Here is a 22,448-nt window from a genome sequence, read left to right on the forward strand (position 1 = left end):
TTGCCTGGTTACAACGTTCCACCTTGAAGATATGCGCTTTGAGGATGTGATGGCCCAGCTCGATGGTCTGCTGTCTGTTCAGCTTGTTCTGCAGGCGAGAGAACCAGAAGGCCAGCAGGGTGTGTCCGCTCCTGCAGAGACGATGAACACATGCCATCAGTGCTTCCTGTACTTTTTAAAGCTAACAGCACTGCTGGTGAGGTTAAGTTCTTTAATATCCACAACTAGTTCTTTTTAATTTTAAGTTTGGTTTTTTTACATGTGGTGTCTCTGATCCTGGATTTTACTGTTCCATTATCCACCTGCTCTCTCGCTTATGCTCACCTCGGGTCGCAGAGGAACTTTGTCTTTTCTCCCTCTTCTCTCCAGATCAGCCACTCCCTGAAGGAAGGGTGAACAAACATCCTGGTACCGTCCCTCCTCTTCACGAGGAAGACTGACAGGTTGTCGACGCGCTGCTGAAAGTCTTCCCAGTCCAGCGTGCCCTGCCACCAAACACAACGCACGTGTTAAAGCTGGAAGAAGTCGATATTTGTCAGGGCTGAAATTAAAGACAAAGCTTTTTTTTTGCCCAGTTCATATAAGCATAAACACAATCATGCTGTCCAGCACGGCAGAGGAAGGCCAATGATTTGGGTCTGTTTTGCTACCATAAGATTGTTTGGACCATTACTACACATAGGCTATGTTCACATTACACCCTAAAGTGACTCAAATCAGATTTTTTTTTTTTGCAGCCTGTGTCTGATCTTTTTATGACAGTCTGAACAACAGGGATTGGATTTTCACAAATGCTGCTCAGGCCACCTGGGTATGTGGTATCTGATACATATCAGATTTTTTTCAAATGTGAACTGTGTCTGTACACAGCACTCACCTGAAATGTGGATACTCAACAAACCTCAATAATCCACATCCCGATACGCGGAAGAGGGAAGAAAAACTAACAACCATGTTGGACTATAATGAGGATCAAGTTGTTAACGTGCTCGACAAACAACTTTAAAATCACATGATTTGCCCCGACATTGTCAAACACTGAGCCATGCTGGCTACGTGTGACGTTACTGTGCATGCAGGTGTGAATGTAGCCATAAAGTCTCCATCGCCTGACGCGCCGTTTTCAGGAAAATTACCTGCAGCGAACCGGCGTTGATGGCCTGGTATATCTGCTCGTCCGTCAGCGGATGGAGCGACGCCACGGCCACGTTGAGGAGGGGAAGCGCCCGCTCGAACGACGACTGCGTGGGGAAACGCATGTTGCACTGCAGCAGGTACACCTCCGCCAGGTTTACCGGAACCACCTGAGGAAGGAGGGAAGCAGAGAATCTGAATGGCAATGCCGATTTCCTTTGGATCCCTTCTGCACAACATGAATAATGCATCGTGTTTGCACGCGGAGCGCCTTTCGCTGCTCCACACGGACTTCCTCGGAGCGAAGAATGTAAATTTATCACTTGTCACTTCTTTATGGAATCTGGAAGCGCATCCGAATACATGAAATTAAATGAGTCTGGGGGTGCGAGATAAAATATTTCATTACGAAAGGCACACTGAAACATTTCGAATGCATTATTAATCAAAGGACGCGCTGGGTCCTGGCTGTTCAAAAAAGCTTTAGTGACACTACAATGCAGGTAAATAATAATAATAATAATAATAATAATAATAATAATAATAATAAAAAGTATTGTCTGAGGTAATTAGTAACTTATTTATTTTGTTAGGAGGGCTTTTTTAAAAGAATAATTAAATCCATAATAAATAAACTGAAACACAGTCACATTTGCTTTCTATAAATGCTAAATGCAACACCTGGACAACGTTTATTCACTGTATATAAAAGCATAACGTCTCTCTGTCGAGTCATTCTAACATTTTTTATCACAAAGGGAATGCATTTTGATGATGGCAGGTGGTTGATAATTACCTTCATGAGCTGCGTAGTAAAGCTACAGCTGGTAGAACAGCACACAGCGATGGGAGGCAGAATAAACAAGTGGCTAAACTCCCTCTTTCCTTTCCACACTGCCACTGGTCAAAATTCAGTTTTTTTAAGAATCAAATTTCTACATTTACAGAACATTTTTATATCCTCACAACCAGACCTGTGGGAAGGCATTTCTACGCCTCGCAGATTTCTTTGATTTTTTTTTTATTTAGTTTTTTCCTCAGTCTTCGAAGCTTGAGATTAAACACATTTTAGCATAATACAGATATAATCAGAATACAGAAAATGCAGTTTTCAAAAAGCAAGGATATAATGTACTCAGGGAAAAAAATTCTACCTAAACCAGCATCTATCTAAGACGCATTTGACGTGTCTACAAACGCGTCAAATGCGCATTTGTAGACGTCAAATGCTCAAAGTTTAAACGTAAACCTGAACCACCCACCTTATAGCTGGAACTTTTGAGAACAAGGTAGCCCTTCTCAATGAGGTCAAAGGTGAGCTTGAGGTACAGGTAGGACCCCTGGCTCAGGGCCTTCAGGTGGCCGCTGAGCTTGCCAAAGGTGGTGTTGTCCATCTTGCCGTTAAGCGAAATGTTGTTCTGAATTTCGGGGCTGCTGTGGATGCGGTGCAGGATGTAGCCCTGCAGGTCCTGGTCTATGGCGTCGTTCTCCTCCAGGCTGTCCAGGGAGATGCGGTGAAACGGCAGCGCGTTGGTGATCTCCTGCAAGCAACACGTTCGATTTCGGGTTAATATTTGCGTATTCAGGCCGAATGCACCGACGACAAGTCGAATCTGGAATCCACTCAGAAATAAATGAGAAGCGGAAGTTCAGCGACTTAAAAGCGCTGGGTTCTTTCACCTGTAGCGTCGTTCTGACCGTCACCACTAGTTTGAGCCAGGGAGGGAACTTGTGAATGGTTTTGGTGAGGAAGGAAACAACGGTGTCTCCGTAGTCCGGCTTGTGGAACTCGGCCTCGTTGAGGCCGTCGATGAGGATAATGAGGTCCTCCTCAGAGCTGATTTTTCTCTCTATAAAATAATCAGTGGGGAGAAACTGCTTAGTAAAACTGTTCTATAGGAACCTTAGCTACAGATTATGAATCTAAATTTAATTGTTTGAGTTTTCTCTGTCTTCGATGAATTGTAAGCTTATTAAAAACGTTCTACAGAAGCCCAAACCCAACCCGACCCGACCCGACAGCAACCAGAGTTCTGGTGAGGTTCAGGCTACAGAGCTAAACTTTAAAAGTTCACTTTACTAGAAAACACCAGCATTCCAACACAAACGCTTAAAAATTCACCACAACAAATGCTGAAAGACTTGTTGCTGTGCTGCTTTAATGCTTTCATTACTTGGGTAGAATTTCCAGCAACGAGAGTCTCACCTTTGTAAAGTGCGTCCAGGGGCTCCAGGACCCCCCTTCTGAAGGAAGCCAGGGGGTCCTGGACGCAGGAGCGCAGACTCAGGACACTCTGCAGGTGTGGTTCCCTCAGAAGCTGCTCCCTGTAGGCGACCAGGTGCGGCGAGCGGCACAACAAGGCCGCGACGTTGTGCACAAACTCCGGCACCAGGCAGGTGTAGGCGTTATCTGCCTGGCAGTAGTGATAGGCCACCACCTGGGGGCGACAGAGTACAGAGCAAAAACGGCCGGTCACTAAATGAAGAATCCTGCATTCATCACTAACTCTCCTGAACTTTACTAGCCTTTGCATGTTACAAAACTTATTAAAGATCAGTGCTGAGGAGAACATCTCACCTTGAAAAATAACTGCTTTTAGAGCTGTGTGAGTGCAGAGTCCGCTTTTTTTTTTTTTTTCCACCGTCATTTGGGATGGAGTCAACTTCATGGTGGATGATTGCAGCATAATGAAACATAATACTTGTTGTTTCACTGTAAGGCTTTAGCTATTAATAATTCATAGCTGCAGGCTGATTCCTAGTCGGCTCACGCATGTGCGAGCTGACTGTGGCACGACGGAGTCAAGTGTTAAACTGCCACATTTCACAGCTACGAACTGGAAACATGATCAGATGAAAAGGGGGGAGGGGAACTGACTCAGAAAAACCTTCCAAAAGGTTTGCGGTGACGGAAAGTAGCGCTGGATTTTTTGCGAGAGGTTTTCAGATGAAACAACGGCAGCAGGTGTGACGTAGAGGTTGAATATTCAGAGGTGATGGCAGAGAGACGGGGGAAGAGAAACTCATCAAATAAAATGCAAATTTTTTTTTTTAGTCACAATGGAATACTGGGTTTTAAAACAAAAGGGGTGAAAAAGGGAGCGAGTTCAATTATTAATGCCAAGAGTTAACGAGATCTAATAGCTTGGCTAGAAAATGGCTTTCTTCAGATATAAATATTTTATAAGGCTCCCTGGCAAAGTTGTTTTTTTCTTTTTTAAACACATCTGCATAATGCAGGAGGCTGGGACTGGGGATGCAGATGGTCGAGCAGCAGGGAAAGGAGGGATCGAGGTGCAAAAGTGGCCTGGAAGAACAACGGGGGGAAGTGGGCAGGTGTTCGCACTTTGTGTGTGTCAAGACTCGAAATATGTTCAAGACAGCAAAGAGGAAATTTTAAAGCAGATTCCAAACGTTTTAGATGATTGTCCCCTTTTCATCTTAAAAGACAGTTTCCAGCTACACCAACATTAACACACTTTCTGTTTCAAATTTCGAGACAGATTTTCAAACGTCTCAGGTAATTTTTTTCGTACAAACATTTAAATGCGTTGATTTATTTAATTGGTTTAACTCTATTTGTTCTAAGAGTTTGGGTTATGACAACAATGTCCCTGATAAATCAAGAGAGGGCACAGTCAAAGGCTGTTCAAATGTGTAGGTATTAGTAACTGAAACTTCAAATGTCAAGCAAAAAAATTTATTTTTATATTTAAAAAAAAGGACAAGTTGTTATTATCTTGAGATAATCTTGGTAATAATTACCTTGTTAAAACGAGCTAACAGTTTTGTTGACAGTTGACTTCGATGGGATAAAGAGATGACTCAAAACGCTGACCTAATTTTAAGCTTCAATATCAGACAAAGTCTTAATCTTTGAATGGAGAGGTTTGTTTGAATAGCTGTGTGTTTTCCATACTTGTGACGCCAGCCTCCTCATGGACTCTTCCTGACGTCGCCTCATCTCAGGGGTTCCAGGACAGCTGCCTCCTCCTAGGGTGCCGTGCGTGGGTTGGGGCTGCGTGAGAGGGAGCCCCTCTCCATCTGGACACAAGACGACGAGAACAAGCTAAGGGCCGGCTCGGAAAAAAAAAAACATTTACCGTGACTCTGAACAGCTATTTTTCAATCAAATATCAAAGCGGTGCTAAAAGGTAGAACTTAAACGGGTTCGAAAGCAGATTGAAGCTCACGTTTGGGTGAGGCCTGCGGGCTGTCCGAGGCGATCTGCCTCATGCGGGTGCCGTGGCAGCTCAGCGCCACCAGCCGGGAGATGATCGCCGTCTTGCCGAAGCCGATGTTGCCCACGATCACGACACCGTGGTTGCCGCCGCCGTTGGGATTGTTGAGGTGGGCGTCAATCTCCTGGAAGAGCCACTCGCGTCCCGTGAAGACGGAGTCCATGGTGATGCTGGGCACTTCGAACAGCAGAGGTTTGAGAGCGATGTCCTGAGGCCGATAAGGTGCAAAACGCACTGCGGGTTGCAGGGAAACGGAGGACGTTTTAGAGGACTCGGAGCTACTTTACTTAATTTTTTAAAAAGTTATTTTTAAAATCAAATTTCAAGATTTTTTTTATTTTAGCTCCCTTTAGCTGTACGTCAGAATGTCCATTATATAACTATCTAATTTAATGGATGGACGAATGGACGTAGACAAAAAATGTTAATGGACAATGTTATGGACCGACAGCCAGGTGGATAAATGGATGCATGGATAAACAAACCGTTTGGACTTTGAGACAGACTGATGGACAGGCAGCTCCATGGCCGGATGCAGGGATTGGCAAACGTATGGATGAACAGACGGACAGATGTGGGGATGAACAGACATGAAAGTGCATCATACAGATGCGTACCTGCTATATCTCCTACATGTTTGCTAATAAGTAAGCTAATAAGTTTTATGTGGACAGCTTGCAGCCTTCTGTTTGGTATCTCTACACCACGCAGCAGGAAAACGCAGTTAATTAGACCAGATATGATTTCAATGCTTAGAAATTTAGCAGTGGTAATTACAAATAAAAAAAGAAATAGTCCAAAAAGGGTTGCTTTAAACGTAAAACACTAGGAAAGTATTCATAAGTACAAATAAAAGGAATTGTGGGATGGTGATAACCTAAAGGAGTAAGATCATTATATAAATCACAAGAGGGAGAAAATGTAACTACAAAGATCAAAGAAGGTGATTACTGCTCTTCTCTACCCAGTGACTGCTTTCATCAGTCGCTGCCAACTGCTGCTTTTTCTCACTAGGGGGAGTTGATAAGCCAAAGTCACCCAAAGGTTGGACATGTTCTCTGCAGAACATATGGACCATTAAAGACTAATGAGGGTAAAATGAATCTGGTACACAGTTTTAAAGCCGTGTGATAAAAACCTCTGTAAACTTCAACTCGCTGCCTCTGGGCATCATCTCCCGAGCCTCGTCTTTTAAACTCTTAAAGCATCCCCTGCTTTTAATAGTTACGGCATTCGTTTAAATATTGTATCTTTAGCCGTTCTGCTCGAGACCGAATGAGATTTTTTGTTTGTATTTGCCGATTACTACAACAGAGCAGGGACATTTTATCATGTTACAAATAAGTACTTTAAGTGTTTTTACTGCGCCTTGATGTAATATTCCAACACAAAGTAATGCTTAATTAGTCAACTGTGTAATTGCTGTGAAAAAGATACATTGTTTAGTCTGTAAACTCATAGAAGTTTACGGTTGCAATTTGATCAAATGTAAAATTTAACTGTTACGAACACTTTCTAAGCCGCTGTAACTAGTAGCCGGCGAGGAAATTGTGTGAAAGACCGACAACCTGATGCGACAAATGAAATTTAAAGTAACTTACGTGACTGAGATTGCCAGGCATGGGTGTTATTTGCAGAAGCTGAGACGGACAGCAAGCAGAGGACAGAAAGTAAGGAGAGAAAGAAGAAAACAAAAAGCAAGTGAGGACAGAAATGAAAACTGCAGCAGTGTCAGAGGACAGAGCAAGGGGCAGCTCAGTGGAACAAGAAGTGAGCACACACAAAAAAAGTAGCTCTCGCATCAGCATGTTATGACGTTAGACACAACCAAACTAAGGTCATTTAGCTACTAGTCTTTGAATCAACACTGAGCACATTTTTAAGTGTGTCTGCAGGGCACGTTGGGGAATATAACTAGTTCAATTGTTGTTAACAAGATCAATAAATTCCCATAAAGAGTATTGGAGAGAATTTCTGGTATTAAGACGACTCGGGAATGGCGGACTCCGGCCTTGAATCCGCTGCTTTATTTCATGTAGGTTGTTAGCAACATTTGAACACGAAGCCATCCACGTCTGCCATGTGTCAAATCTCAAATTTGAAGCCACAGCAACAAGTCGTCTCTGACAACGTGCCAAATCCTATTTCTGGTCGAGTCTTTCTTTTGCTTCCCTTCAGTTAGGTGAGTTGCGATCAGATCCTTGCAGAGAAAAGTAGCTGCTGCTCAGATGACAGCCTGCGAGGTAGTTCATTTCACACTCTGCGGACTACCAGCAATAAGCATACAGAGAACCAGAGGTGCAGAAAATGTGTACTTTGCAAGACAGCAAGCACGATATGCTCAAAGAGTGCGTTTTGCGAGTTGGCATGAATTTTTATACTGTGCTGTGAGTTCAGAGGCAAATATCAGAGGGTTTCAATAATGCATCAGAGAAAATGTGAAGGAAAAAAAAGAGAAACTGGATGCTTTCAAATGAAATGTTCAGTATTTGGTGCGACCGTCCTTTTGCTTTCAAAACAGACAAACGTAAATGCAGTTTTTAAAAGGACCTCGGTCGGAAGTTTGGAGAATCGCATAACTCTGTGGGTGCAAACCGCTTCGAATCCTGGTGCCGTTTTATGTAAACCAACAGACTTGACGATGCTGAGATCAAGACACTGTGAGGAACTTCTTTTTTTGTCGCTTTTGCTTTTGTTGCTGCAGTTTTTGCACAAAAACATATTTTTTTCCTCAAACATTTGAACCCCACCTGCTTATGCAAAACAAACAAGCGAAAATTCAGCTTCCTGAAGAGACGCCTCGTTTTGCCACTATGTGACACCTTTTCATCTAAGAGTAACACAGAATTTGTTGTCCTGCAGCAAACAGCTCTCTAAAGGGCTTTTTTAGCCATGTATCCCCCCAAGAATGCTACCATGAGGATGAAAAGAAATGTGATGATCACACTGAGAATATTTCAACCAATAAAACCAGCAAAAAAAGAGAGAAAAAGATCAACCCGACATGTCTAGAATTGTGTGAAAAGCTGTTTATTAGGAGTGCATAGGCAGCACTAAGCTGCGTGCCAGCTGCAGCTCAGTGTAATAAAAGATGCTTCATCCATATTCCCAGGTCAGATTATTTTTTAGTGCTAACTCAAAAAACCCATGTAGTCAGAGGGAAAAGAGGCAGAAAAACAACTAGACACTGATGTAATATTCTCCCAGAAAGAATGATGACCTGATGTAACACTGGTGATAAAAAGTGTAAAGACTGCCCGAAGCTGCCAGCACCAGCGGTCACAGAAAGAAGGAGCTAAACACCCAGAGCTGTTCTGTTTTAAATGGTGCTAATCCAATTATCCTTGGGGGGTGACTGAAAGCCTAACGTGGCTGCAAATCTCCTCCCGTACTTGTGGAATTAGCAAACCCAACCTTGCGCTATCTGGCACCATCCCCCTAAAATGATTACCCCGCCTCACACGATTTGAGCCATGCAGCCTCCGCTGCGCCACTGTGCCAGGCATTCCAGGAAAACATGGCAGCCATGTTGTGAACGGGGGCTGAGGGAGTAGTTTCAAGGCTGCTGAAAGCAAATGTATCTGTGAGGGATGGATGGATGGCGGTTGCTCATAATCCTGCCCATAACACTCTCCCTCAGGCGACGCAGAGGAAGGTATCACTCCCCCCCTCCCCCCCATCTCCTCCTCCTCCACCGGTCCCCTCTCCAAGTCCAAACGGAGTGAGAGTCCCAGACTTTTTTAATTATTCACCAGGTGAGGATGACTCATGGTGGCAGGGCAGCCTTGAGAGTGAGGAAGAGGAGAAAATGAAGAGACGAATCAGTGGAAAGAGTTGTGGATAGACATTCTGCTTGTAGCAAAAGGGTTTTGGGAGGGTGACGATTGGGATCATATGGTCAGAGAAAAACCTAATTATACTTTCTAGGGTCGTCTCCACACCTAGCACTCGCCCCATATCCATTGCTGTGCTGCAACTCATTCTATAGAGGCGACCCAGCCAGGTCCTGTTTTATCAAAGCATCCCAAAACCATGACACTCCCACCTCTATGCTTCACTGCTTCCAAACATGTCATCTTTTAAACTGTCTAAATAATTACATTTTACAATCATTTGTCAAAGGAACATTATCCAACAATGTTCCTTTGATAATTATTTGCCCAACATGTTTATCACAGAGACCAAAGGTTTTCTCCTGAAAGTTCAGCTTTTACAGTCGCTTTCTGATTGTATAGGTACTAACTTCCATGTCAGCAGTAGTAAGAGTCCTGTGAAGATACTCTTTGGGTGGCTTTGGGAAACTTATTTTTGCATCTTGCAGTCTGCTTTCCAGTGTGATACTGCTTGGTCAACTAAATCTGGGCATGTTGGCAGTTATTTTGTAGATAAAAGTCAAGGCAGATGTGAAACAACAAATCAAAAAAGTTAAACTTCAACAATTTGTGTTTTTATCATCTTCAATACTGCTCAGCTCTTTATCATTTGTGGCCTAAAGCAATACTTAAAATCCAAATGTGCTTCTGCAAAATCCAATTTTCAGAATATACTTTAATATACAGACTCAAACATACTTTTAGAAATGCTTTACTTTTAGCAGCCAATGCACTCCAAGTTTGTTATTTGAGATTAAAATAATAACCTTAGCAAATAAGTAAAAATTTTGAGTATATTAATGCAAGGCTAGGCTTTAAAAGACAAAGATGTTAAGTCATATTTCATTAAATGTGAAATGTAGCAAGTACATGATTTGAATGAAAAATCATGTATTTAAAAATCATATTTTTAAATGATCGATTTTAAAAGGCAGTGTTAATTTTCTGCCATCTCATCTGCATATGGGCTAGAGAGTTTTACCTTACAGCACCGTTTTCAACTTAGCCGACTTCCTCATATTGCTTGTTGCAAATGTTGAAAGCTTGATATGTTGTTTTATAGCTTAACTCAGCTTAAAAACCATCTCTCTGTTCATCTGCCACATATAATATCCAAGAAATACATTAAAATCTGTGCTTATAATGTGACAGGATGTGGGAAAAGCTAAAGAAGTATTGATACGTTTCGTGGTGCCGCACAGAAGTGATGCTTGTTTGCAGGAGAGTTTTGTTAACTGTAAGGAAGTCAGTGCATCTTTCAATCCTCATTTCTTAAATGTATCATCTGTAACGGCACTCAGACGAGTTTCTCAGAGTTATAATTTACTCATCACTCTTGTCACGGAGTAACGAAACCATCTGGAAGTGTAATTATTTTTATACATAAAAGCCCTCAGTCAGAGTCAGATTTCTATCCATAAGCAAGAGGCAGAGAGACAGCGATGGACAGAAGGAGAGAGCAACAAAAATAAAAAAGGAGTGAAAGTGAAGATAAACGAAGGAGAAAATGTGTGTGCAGCGTACGGTTATGTGAGGGAGTTTGCAGTGAATAGATAAGGTGGGCGATAAATCTTAGAGGTGGGCAGGCAGGAGCACAAGACAGTCCATTACAGTCTGACTCACTCTGCTCAAAACAGCAGCACTGCTTGGCGCCCCCCACCTCCCCACGGTGGCTGGCTTCAAAGGAAGATCGGACAAAATCAACCACAGCTGCATCTTGCCAGCCGGCTACCACCTGACCAGTGGATAACCTCCTCCCTGCTAATCCATGTACGAGTCCGCATCAGTCAAATCGTTGGATACGATCTTCAGAGCAATTATTTTATTTTAAGTTCTTACAGCAAGAGTTTTAATTTGGATCCGCCAGCCGACAAAAGTCCAGAGAAGATCACAACATGATTCACTCTTTGGTAGCTTGACCAGCTTATGACAAATTTCACAGCAATCTGGACACTAGTTATCAGTGTGGCACAAGACTGCCGTCTAGAAGTAGCTTCATGTTCAGCTTCTACATATAATAACTTCATTTATTAACTTCCGTATTTCCCCATTTGTACAGTTTTGCCAAAGATTTCTTACTCCTTTCTTTTCACCTTCTTGTCATGCTACACTCACAATGTACAATTAATTGTATTGGGATTTTATGATAAGCCAAAACAAATGTGCATTTTTTTAAATTAATTTATTTATTTTTTACAAATAAATGAGACGCATATTTGTCTTTGATAGGCTACACCTAAAATAATGAAGTGCAAGGAACAGTTTTTAGAGGTCATGTAATAAGTCCACAAAGCTAAATGTTTGGGGAGAAAGTATGGAAGAGCCATTGGTAATCCAGTGTAAAGCAAAACAACATGCGAGTTGGTAAAATAGCAAAACATGGTGGCGGCAACATTGACTTACACATAGAAGATGGAAAGATGAATGGAGCTAAATTCAGGGCAATCCTGGTAAAGAAAAAAAAAACTACAGATGCAAGTCACAATTTTTAACTTTAAAAAAAATAAAAATGTTCTCATTACTTTGTGTTGGTCTGTCACATGAAATCTCCCAAAAATTCAAGTTTGTGGTTGATAAGGGCCAAAAAGGAAACATTAGAGGTGTGAGTTTGACTGTATATTAGCCAAGTTCAGACTGCTAAAAAAAAAAAAAAAAAAAATCAAGCTAACAGCATCTCAGTTTTTATCAGATGAAGTAAAAAGAAGCTGGTGAGATTTTATACAGTGACAGATTGATCTTGTTAGCTTGTTAAATCTACCAGCTTTTTCCTCCCTCTTCTTTAAAAGACAGACTCATTGGCCGATGCTGCTGTTTTTATTGATTGAAAGCAAATCAACCTTTATAATTATGAAAGGCTTTAATTGCGGAACCTTTTGAGGCGAGTAAACTGCGGCTTTGATGCTCTGGTCACATAAATTAATATATTTTCTCTTGGCCAAAACCCTATTTTACCTCTGCTTCTACTTTTAGATGCTTATTGATCAGTATGAGAGAGACAGAGGCAACGCCGTATCCTGCTGCTTTCGCCTCAAGTCTGTGTCATTCAGCTGACAAACAAATACATTGTTATATAGAATAGGCTCACCATGAACCATTTTCTTGCATTTTTCATCGTCTTGTAAATTGGAAATTAAGTGAAGTTCTCAACATGTGCTTCAGGGGTTTTTCCTTCAGCCATGCAAACCAAAACTAAAACCCAGAACCGCCCTCTAGTGGCCACAATCCTCAACAACCATGGCTGTGATGCTTGGCAATGTAAGGAGGAGGGGGACCTATTTAGATGAGTGGAAGGAGGATAAACAAGACTTTTACAGAACTACAAATAAATAAAACCTTCAGATATCTTGGGATAGTTAAGATGACAGCTACTTTTCTGTTCAATCAATTGTCTCTAACATGAGAGTGTGTAACTTCAAGCTTTAAGCATGACCTTGAGTAAAAACCTTTTGTCGTCTCATTCTTCTTGGGGGGGGGGAACATAGATTTTCGATTTACTCTCATGCCCCGTCTAGCTGTGCCTCTTCCTCTGTCTCTAACCAAGAAGCCACAGGAGCAGAGCACTCAGGGAGGCTCTGACACTGATCTAAAGGGGCAGAAAGCATGCTGGGATGCAGTCGTTTGGCTTGTAAACACACTCGGCTGCCCTAAGAGAGGGGGTCAGTTAAAACAAGTGGCTTTGGCAGAACCCGGCAAAGCTTTGGAAAAAAAACAACAACAGAGAAACGAGGGACTACCTCATCCCCCCGAGTCTGTCTCCATCCACTGCCCTACATTTTTCCACACTCCTTTCACTCCACGCTTCCCTGCAGACAGCTGCCCTCGAGCAGGGGAATTGCATCAAACCTCGGCTGAACGCTCTCTCGGGTGAGCAGGGTCTTAACAGGTGTTTGAAAAGACAAACAGATGCATATTTGTACTCGCTCGGGCGGCAGAGGGCAGCCATGACGGCGCTCGTTACAATCCGACAGCGGAGGAGGAAAAGGAGGAGGAGGACGGGCAAGAGGACAGATAGTGTTGTGACATTTGGCTGTTTAAAAAAAGAAAAAAGAAAAAGGGAGGCGCTCGCTGTGCGTTAGAATTAAAACAGTGTGAAGTGAAGCGGACACAAGCTGTGGCTGTTGAGACAAATTTTAGCTTTGTAGTGACACAGCGTGACAAAAAGCTCTTTGTCTGCTCTCTCCCTCCTCTGCTTTTTTTTTTTTTTTTTTGCGCAGAAATAAGAAAGAAACTACACAACAGCTGAGAACGTTCAACAACCGAACCACCACATCTCTGGCTTAAAACCTCACAAACACATGCAACTGCAAATCTACCCGCCTCGGATTTCCTTTCGAATGCTAAGTAAGATTCGGTCGTCATGCTGCTTTGCCTCGCAAGTCCTCAGATGCTTTTGAGTTGTGCTGCTTGTCGAGGACGGGCTGAACTGATCAGTGGAGAAGGCAGCACAACAGGCTAATCACAAACAAACCTGAGACAAAGCAGCATTTTGTAATTGAAGAAAAAATCCATTATGGCTGCAGGGCTCTTTAAAGGATAAAAAAAAAAAACAACAGTCCTGGTATGCAGTCTGTTAGCCACAATCAACACAACTACAATAAAAAGAAAGTGCACCTTTCACCGCGGTTGGGGTTTCAGGTATTGGGACACATAACATATTATTTGTCCGTTGGACTCGAAGCTTGACTGAATCAAGCTTCGCCTCCAGAAAAAAAAAAAAAATGCGGGACAGATTGGAACATGCTGTTATTTTTTCAAGCCAAATACTTCGACTGTATTGTATTCATAAGAAAGCATGCCACAGGTGGTTTATCGAGGCCTCACAGAACACTTTATAAAACTAAAACACAGTTTCTTCAAAAATAAGAGGGTGCAATCGGAGTTGCAGCAAATACAGAACTAATATTATTGATTACACCAAAAAAAAGGATCCTTGGGTTAAATTCTTGGGATTTGTGACACCGTGCAGACGTTTTCTGTCAGTTACTTTTCACTTTATGGTTGAGAAGTCAGACTATCTTGTGATGCTTTCAAGTCACTATAAGCAATGTTTCTCAAAGTTTTCTCAATCAAAAAGAAATGAGCTAAATATTAAATGTCACCATATGCCCACATGGTGTGCGATATTTACACAATGCTTAGTCAGGGCTTCTTTCACACGAATAACTGCATCGATGCCATTAGCCTGTAGCTCTGCTGAGACGTTAATTAAGCCCAGGTTGCTTCGACTGCGGCCTTCAGTTCGCCTGCGCTGTTGGTTCTGGTACTCGTTTTCTTCCTCTTGTCAGTTCACCATAGATTCTCCATGCGGTGTGCTGACCAATCAACAACAGTGATACAATGTTCATTAAAGCAGCTGTTGGCAATTTTGTTTGTGTGGGCTGGATAAAAGTCTAAGTCTGGAAAATGAAATCAGCATTTCATCAGTTTGTCAGAAGATGGAAGCTTGAAGCGCTCTGAGATTTCCTGGTAGACAGCGAGCCTGACTTCGGACCAGAACCAGCGGATGAAACTTTGGACCAATAGGAGATTGCCTCTCCAATCTTCCTTCACATTCTGCAACCTTAATTTTTGACTTAAATGCAAAACTAGCTTCCATCTGAAGAAAAAAAAAAAGGACTTCAGACCAATGAGCAACAGTTCAATCCCTTTTCTCTTCATCTCAAATTAGATGCTTAAATTATTACTGGTTCAGGAGTGTTTTTGTAGTCCACGTCTTGGATATTTATTTGTGATGGCTCTTAAAACTATTGAAACACATTTTAAATTTACCTGAAACTCCTAAAGTGGCTTCACTTCACAATACCATTAAGGTTGCAGTTACCCCTGAGCACTTTTTTCGCCGATACTTTTTTCTTCCACTCAACCTTCCATTAACATGTTTGCATACAGCACTCTGTGAGCACGTGGCTTATTCAGCAATGATCTTTTGCGATTTACCCTCCTGAGTGAAAATGGCTTCCTCACAATTATGCAGGATATAAACATTTCATATTCAACAGTTACTATTTTTGGTCAGAATATGCAAATATTTCTCTGAGAAACTGTATAATAGTTTAGCTTGAAATGCACCACTACACGGAATGACTCTATATGACAAAGCAGTTTCACTTGTTGAATTGTAATGTAATAAAATGTATGTTTTGATGATATTGTAATGTGGCGAGACACACCCGAGAGTGTGTCCGAGTGTTTGCACTCACCTCTCAGGTCCTGCCCGGAGCGACCCGGCCCGCAGGTGGTGCTCTGCCTTGGCATGCGCAGCGAGGTGCGTAACGGAGTGTGCCTCTGATCATCCAGGTACGCCAGGTCCTCCAGGTGGGCCGAACTTGTAGCTGTTGTCGTGTGCGTGACGGGGGGTGGGGGGAAGGAAAGGGAAACAGCAGGATATATCAGAGGAGGAAAACAGAGAAAAAAAACCCATACAAATGCCAGAACGCGTGTCAACAAACTCATAGTGTGCACACATACAAAAAGAGCGTGGCAAAGGTTTCAGAGAAAGCGGTCCCAGGCTCGAGCTCCTCCAGGAAAGATGGAGCCGTTGCTTCAGCCCTCGAATTCCCTCCTCTCTGTGTCTGTCACGCAGCACAGAGGCAGATGCCATGCGGGCCCTCTCAGGATTAATTAGCTTAGCAGACAAATGTCTTATTCATGGAGCGGGCGCTGTCTGACGCCGGCTGATGATTGTTTCACACCAACACTGTGTCTCCGAGGCCGACACTCGGAAACCGCTGAATGCTGAATGAGATCAGCGGACGTGAACAACCCGCCTCGTCGTCGCACCTGAGCTTGCACGGTTCACTTAGAGGTGAGAAAATACGAGACGGGAGCATTAACATGCGGGGAACACTCGGGGATCAAGACGCGCAGGGTTTGGAGCAGATGAGGGCAAAAATGAATTTTAAAATGGATTAATATTCTATTTAAACTTAATATTCCCTCTTCCCAACCATTCTTATTCCATACGTGTTTTTCTATGAGGAACAAGTTTTAACATTTTGCTGTATTAAAGCGTATTGAATAAAACGTTTTATTACAATCATCTCCACTAGTTATTGTGGCTGTAAAAACTAGACTAGAACAACTTAGAGACAAAGAATCCCTCACTCATTTTGGGAAAAAAAAACGCAGCCAGATGGAAAAATAAATTCAACCAATGGAGCAATATTTTCTTTATCAAACAACTTTTAAATGTCTTGAGGTTACTTTCAAAATTCCCTGATTTTCCTACTGCTTTTGTATCTCACTTCTGTTACAGCAGTTATGGTTATTATGTTTGACAGCAAGAGCAAACAAACAAAAAAACTGCAGAAAAATAAACAGTTTTAATAATTAATTCACTCCTTTTCAAATGTTGCATGATACCTGAGGTAGTTCCTAGATCCAGTCAATTTTACGGGGGTGTCAGTGGGCATCCATCAGCATTATCTGTTGTCTCTCACCTTCTCTTTTCGCAGGCACAGGAAGCTAAGGCATTGTGATTCTCCAAGAAGAAGGCGGCCTTCTCTCACCTTAGACTCCACAACACTGACGCCTGCCCTGTCCTATGTCTAAAAACAGGTTTTACATGTATAGCTTAGAAAAATACCGAGCACGTCCGCTCAGTCGTATGAGTTTGTTGCTGGGTGTCTGAGTCACCCAAGTGACAAACCTTAAAAAATGAGCCACATTTGTTTCTCAAATAGGAAGGAAAATGGCAGCTGGGAATGTTGTTGTTAGAAGCTCAACCCTGATGGGAATAGGGTTGGAGGGTGGGGGGTAGGGGGTTACTGGTCGCTCAACTGGGCTAAAAGCAGAAAGTGTGGAGGCATTAATCTGCAGCTAAACCAAGGAAGAATGACTCAGGGCTTCAGGGTTGGGAAGTCTTCCCCCCCCTCTCTCTCTCTCTTCCTCTCTCTTTCAACTGTGTTTGAATGTGAGAACTGAAATCTGTGTGCTCATCATTCCTATCTGCAATGCAGCAGGCTGCTGGGGATCGCATTCTCGCTGTGCCAATGCGCTAAGACGGCACGCAGAGCGGAAAGAAATAAAGTAGGAAGGCGGAAAAGAGTGGAGTAGGGAGAAGAAGGTGTGCATTAAAAATTGGACTGTGTAGATGAATGCTCGGTGCAATGATAGCTGCACTTCCTGTTTAGAGGACAGACGGATAGCAAGAATGCATGCATGCACAAAACACACACACTCACACACTCAATCAAACAGCAGCTGGGCTGTCGTCCAGCAACGGTTACAGAATCAGCTGGCAGGACAAGGAGTTGTTTCATATAAAGGTTAGCTACTGGCACTTTAAGAGCCTAACAAATTATTATTATTATTTTTTTAAATCTGATTGACAGGAATTTATCATCACACCACAATGTGGATCATAGAGGTACTGTAGTGCCCTCCTATCTTGACTTGGAGAAAGTCTGGTGCAATAAAACTTGAGGTCCTTCCTGCCAAGTAATAACGTTTTATTTTTTTCTATCAGAGAGCTAGATGAAAACCTATTTAAGTAACAGAAAACACAAAGTTTCAAAAATGAACAGTGTTTCTGAAAGGTTCGTTGTGACGTTGGTGTACCTCAAGGCTGTGTATTCGTTCCTTACGCTATTCAGCTGCCATATCAATAGTTTCGCATTGACATAGCAGGGTATGTGTGTGTGTTTGTCCACCAACGTAAATAGGACATTTATACTAATAGTACAGAGGAATATCTATATGGAGAAAATAAGCAACATGTTCCAAGGATACATTTTCTGAACTGGCTGTAAAGTTCATCTTTACATTTTTAACAAGATTGTTGGAAGTGGTGGACTTGATCAAAGGGACAAAAGCAAATACAAATCTGCGGTAAGCGCTGTCATTTGTAGGCAGGAAAAAATCCTAATAAAATGTGAATATGAGCTCTATAACAAATAAATTTATCTGTCCTATTTTATTTTTTTTGGGACAGAGAGCTAAAATTTTATTCAAGCCAGCCAGGAAGAATGAAAACTCTTTTGTGTCTGTGTTGGAAATTGGATAAGGACAGACAATTAATACTACTGTGACTTCAGATGAAAATTGGCCTGCATGTTTGAATAGCAAAGACCTGATAAAATCAAGTGCTTTTAATTTTTCATTCAAAATATATAAAGACAGATAAGCATTCAGACTCCCCAACTGACATTAAAATGCCAAAGTGATTTGGACTTTTGCAGGAGACATCTTAAATCAGAAATTTACTCCTCCAAGTACATTGGGCAAATGTCTTAAACTACCCTAACCTTTTTATAAGTAAGGAGAGTAAACTACACCTGAGAGCATCAGCATATTGGTAAGTGATTATTAAAAAAAAAATCTAATTGTAATTAAGATCATTTTTAATTAGAAGGGCAGAAAGAGAAAACATAATCTAAAACAGTTAGACATGGTTTCACTACCTGTGGTGTCATAACTTAGAGTGAAAATACAAGTTTGAATTTCCTGAATTTCCTCTTTGTGGGACAATGAATGCTTTTCCTGTTCTGTTCACTATTATGTAGATTTTAAGGCAATGTCTAAGATGACCTATTTTCTTTTACTTAGAAAAGCTCACCCGGCACCTCACAGCTTATGACGTGTAATGGGTGTTGCTATTTTTGTTTCTACACAATAACTGTCAGATTTTTCTGCCTTTAAAAAAACGGCTGCTTAATCCTGTCATAAAACAGTGCAAATCTGTAAAAACATGTTACTTTAAAACCCATTTTGCCATTTATTTTTACACTGTCTCCTCTGTACGGTGATTCAGTAAGCTTATTGAGAGAGTTCACAGATAGGTTTAGTGTAATAATAATAATAATAATGCTTCTACAAATGGTGGGGAGCTTCACTGCCACAAACACAAACTGGACGACACCTGTGTGTGTTTGCATGGCGCTGCTGCAGGGTGGCAGGTCTGAGCAGCCCGCAGCCTCCACCTGGATGGTGCAACAGCATGCAAAGACAAAAAAATGCAGGCAATTATATTTACTTTTAGGAGGGGGTGACATTGTATTACACTACGCTCCAATCAAAGAAGTATGTTTCTGGCATCTTGTTATCAGAAATGTAACACACAGGACAGAACAGTGTTTGGTTGTTTTGAAACATTTTAAACACATCTTATTAGCGGTGACCAACCATGTCTAAAAATAGCACACCTTCCACTTCCAACAGAAGACATGAAGGATCTTACTTCTTTTTTTTTTTTTTCCTTAGCTTCAATCAAACTAGGACACCCGACTCTCGCTGCTTAAATATTGACAATTCCTTCTTTTAAAATTCCCCCCCCCCCACCCCTCGTTTTCACAATCGTAGTCAACTTCTTTCTCTAATACATTCTGGCAGCACCGTCAAGAGAGAAAGTGCGATGAGCATACTTGGTCCTAGTTTCTGCTTCCTCCATATCCATCTTTCAGCTCTACCAACGCACATGCCTTCATTAGGTAATAGAGTAGCCCCCTCACTCCTCATTCCTCCCCGGTCGCCTTCTGCTCCGGCTTCGCTTTTCTCTCCCTCCCTCTCTGCACATCAAAGAGAGTCTCTCCGTCACTCTGGGGGATAGAAATGGTTAATGCCTGGGGCTTTGATGTTCCTCTGCTGGGTGAGCTCAGCCAATCCTCGGCCCGCGCTCGCCTCCCATCCCTACATCATCTAATAATTCTTTGTGGAGGAGAGACGGCAGTGTGAGAAAGAAGAGATTATGAAACGCTCTTTCACTCCTCTTCCACATATATCCATCTCTCTCTCATAAATATGGAGTTCCTGTCCCTCTGAAAAACACAAACGCCTTCTGAAAAATCATCACATCTTTCCCTTCTCCCCCCCCACACGCCACCAAATTGCCTCATTTCTATTTGATTATCTTATTTTATTTTCATCATCTGCAGCTAGCAGCGTATATTTTAAAGCCGTTGCAGGCTAATTCGGTGCCATCTGAAGACGTGTGTCGGAGGGCAGAGATGAAAACGACGATGAGTCCTTTAACCCCGGTTGCTCTGCGAGAACGGCAGTGTCAAAGAGCAGAACACGAGCGGCATGCAGACAGGGTCACCACTCCACCTGAAGAATGTACAAGTTTTCACACATACAGTTGAAATCATGATTACATTTAAGGGGAAAAATGCCTTCTAAATTTGGCATGAAATGTGAAAAACTGTCTTTTTATTCTTTGGAAAGCTGAGTTCAGTTTCTCTAGTCAACTAGAACTTGCCCGACAGCATGAAGTAGGGTGTAGGATCTCAAAAAGCAACACACGGAGCTGTGAGGCTCCCGCAAGCCGCAGTGAGAGCCACAATCCACAAAGGCAGAGAACACTGAGCAGTGCAGAACCTTTCCCAGGAGTGGACGGGAGACACCAGAATTACTGCCAGAAAGCATCGACGACTCTTCAAGGAGATATCTAAAGTCCTGCAGGCTTCACTTGCCTTAGTAATGATCAGAGTTCAGGATTTGACAATAGGAAAGAGACTGGGGAGGGGGAAAAATGGCATCCTTCAGTGACTTCAAAGGAAATAAACACTGCCGACAATAAACAACAAGAAGGCTCATCTCAAAAACAGCCTCATGATCCGCGACACTTTTGGGAAAATACTCATAATAATAAATGTGGAGTTTTGGTGGTTTGAGGGTCACGAGATGATTTGCTGCTTTAGGTCTTGAGAAACTTGGTCAGGTGATGGAAACATGAACTCTGCTGTCCAGTAGGAAAACCTGAAGAAGAATGCTACGTCTATCAATCGTTAACCTTCAGCTCAAGCTCACTGAAGCTGTGCAGCAGAACAACAATTGGAGACAAAGTCTGGACATAAATCCCACCCAGATGCCGCGGCATGACCTTCAACTAGCCACTCGTGCTCGTAAACATCTCCAATGTGGCGCAAGCTGTAGTCAGGCTTAAGTGGCAAATACTTTTTGCCCTCAATAAACGAAATCATAATTTGCATTTACCTACGTCATTATTGGTCTGACATTAAAAAATGGGGAAACAGAAGAAATCTGTAGGGGAGCAAATACTTTTCAACAGCCCTGTGTAAACAAACGCTTTTGTCCCACTGGGAGTGGGAGGAGTGCATATTAAAGCTCATCATCTGTAACAGAGTCTCTGCTGATTAGAACAATAAAACAATCAGACCCATTATGGGGGCTGCCTCCGTGTTATGAAACTAACATTTTTTTTTTTTTTACTTTTAGGATTCTTTCACAGCAGCTACAGAAAAAACCTCATATGAATGAGACCTTTAGCCAAACAAAATCCAGCTTTATGCTATGTGATGTTCCTCCAGCCGCAGTCTGTAATTCCGCAGAAGCAGTTTGTCCCAGACAGTGTTGTTCAGCTGTGCGGTTTCGATCTACACCAGAGGGCTGAGGGAGCTTAGACAGAATGCCACTGTGGATTTACTACTTCCCAGAATTTTTATCATCACTGAATAAACGCTAAACACAATAGTAGTTTCAAACTTCAAATTTCAAAGGAAAAGATGTTGAAAAGCTACGTAAGCAAGCAACTAACCGGCTTTGGAGGAGAGCCGGTTAGTTGTTTTACTTTGTAAATATCATATTTAATAGCTGAACATTCCGGCTTCATACCTCAAACAATGAGTGACATTGTTGTAATTAATTGCACATCTCCATTCAGATCAAGCAGAGGAAAAATAATGGGATCGTAAACCGAAACAACAATTACTACTTCGTTGCAGCTCCTCTGTATTTTTGACAGCTTGAACTCTTTGAGGCAAAGGCTGTCTGCACAAATGAAAAACAAACTCTTCATCAATCGAGTTCAAACTAGAGCTGGGGCGTCTTGTTGGTGTAATCAATGACACTCGCATCGATATTTTTTAATCAACCCATCAAGTTTTAAACCAAGTTTTATCCATTTTGGTCCATTTCAAAACAAACATGCAGGCCAAATCGACTGCTTCTCTATTCAACAAGGTTGGGTGTAAAAGTTTTTCAAAATTTTAAGGGAGTATTTTAAGTGATAAAAAAAAAACAACAACTTGGATTTGGATGCTCTGCGAGGTTCTGTTGGGAACAGCTGGAGCACAAGTACGATCCACAATGAGCTGCTGAAAAAAAAAAATCGACACGGTGAGCTGACACTAAAAACAAAGCAACATTAAGTTTTTCAAGCTGCAAATGAAAATGAAACAAATGTCAGAACAGACTCCAAGAATAGGATGGCATAAATAGTACCATAGATTGAACAATGATAAAC

At 42.0% G+C, this 22,448-nt stretch overlaps 1 protein-coding gene across 11 annotated transcripts in view; it reads right to left on the reverse strand.

Annotated features, from left to right (window-relative positions):
- The window catches only part of tanc2b (tetratricopeptide repeat, ankyrin repeat and coiled-coil containing 2b), a 120,373-nt gene that overhangs the window by 12,928 nt on the left and 84,997 nt on the right, over positions 1-22,448 (reverse strand). For 9 of the 11 annotated variants that reach the window (XR_001777631.1, XM_017310802.1, XM_008437288.2 and 6 more), the window contains 10 exons: positions 15,448-15,579; positions 6,977-7,015; positions 5,328-5,609; positions 5,054-5,178; positions 3,341-3,572; positions 2,815-2,984; positions 2,397-2,675; positions 1,137-1,304; positions 325-485; positions 23-131 (listed from right to left, as the gene is read on the reverse strand). Coding sequence is in view for 10 of the 11 variants with exons in the window: in XM_017310802.1 (XP_017166291.1) it covers positions 23-131; positions 325-485; positions 1,137-1,304; positions 2,397-2,675; positions 2,815-2,984; positions 3,341-3,572; positions 5,054-5,178; positions 5,328-5,609; positions 6,977-7,015; positions 15,448-15,579 (1,697 nt within the window). In the remaining variant the exon portion in view is untranslated. The remainder of the gene's footprint in view (positions 1-22; positions 132-324; positions 486-1,136; positions 1,305-2,396; positions 2,676-2,814; positions 2,985-3,340; positions 3,573-5,053; positions 5,179-5,327; positions 5,610-6,976; positions 7,016-15,447; positions 15,580-22,448) is intronic. The other 2 variants (XM_008437289.2, XM_017310801.1) reach the window with 1 other exon arrangement.

This window comes from Poecilia reticulata, linkage group LG19, assembly GCF_000633615.1.
Source record: "Poecilia reticulata strain Guanapo linkage group LG19, Guppy_female_1.0+MT, whole genome shotgun sequence".
Lineage (NCBI taxonomy): Eukaryota > Metazoa > Chordata > Actinopteri > Cyprinodontiformes > Poeciliidae > Poecilia > Poecilia reticulata.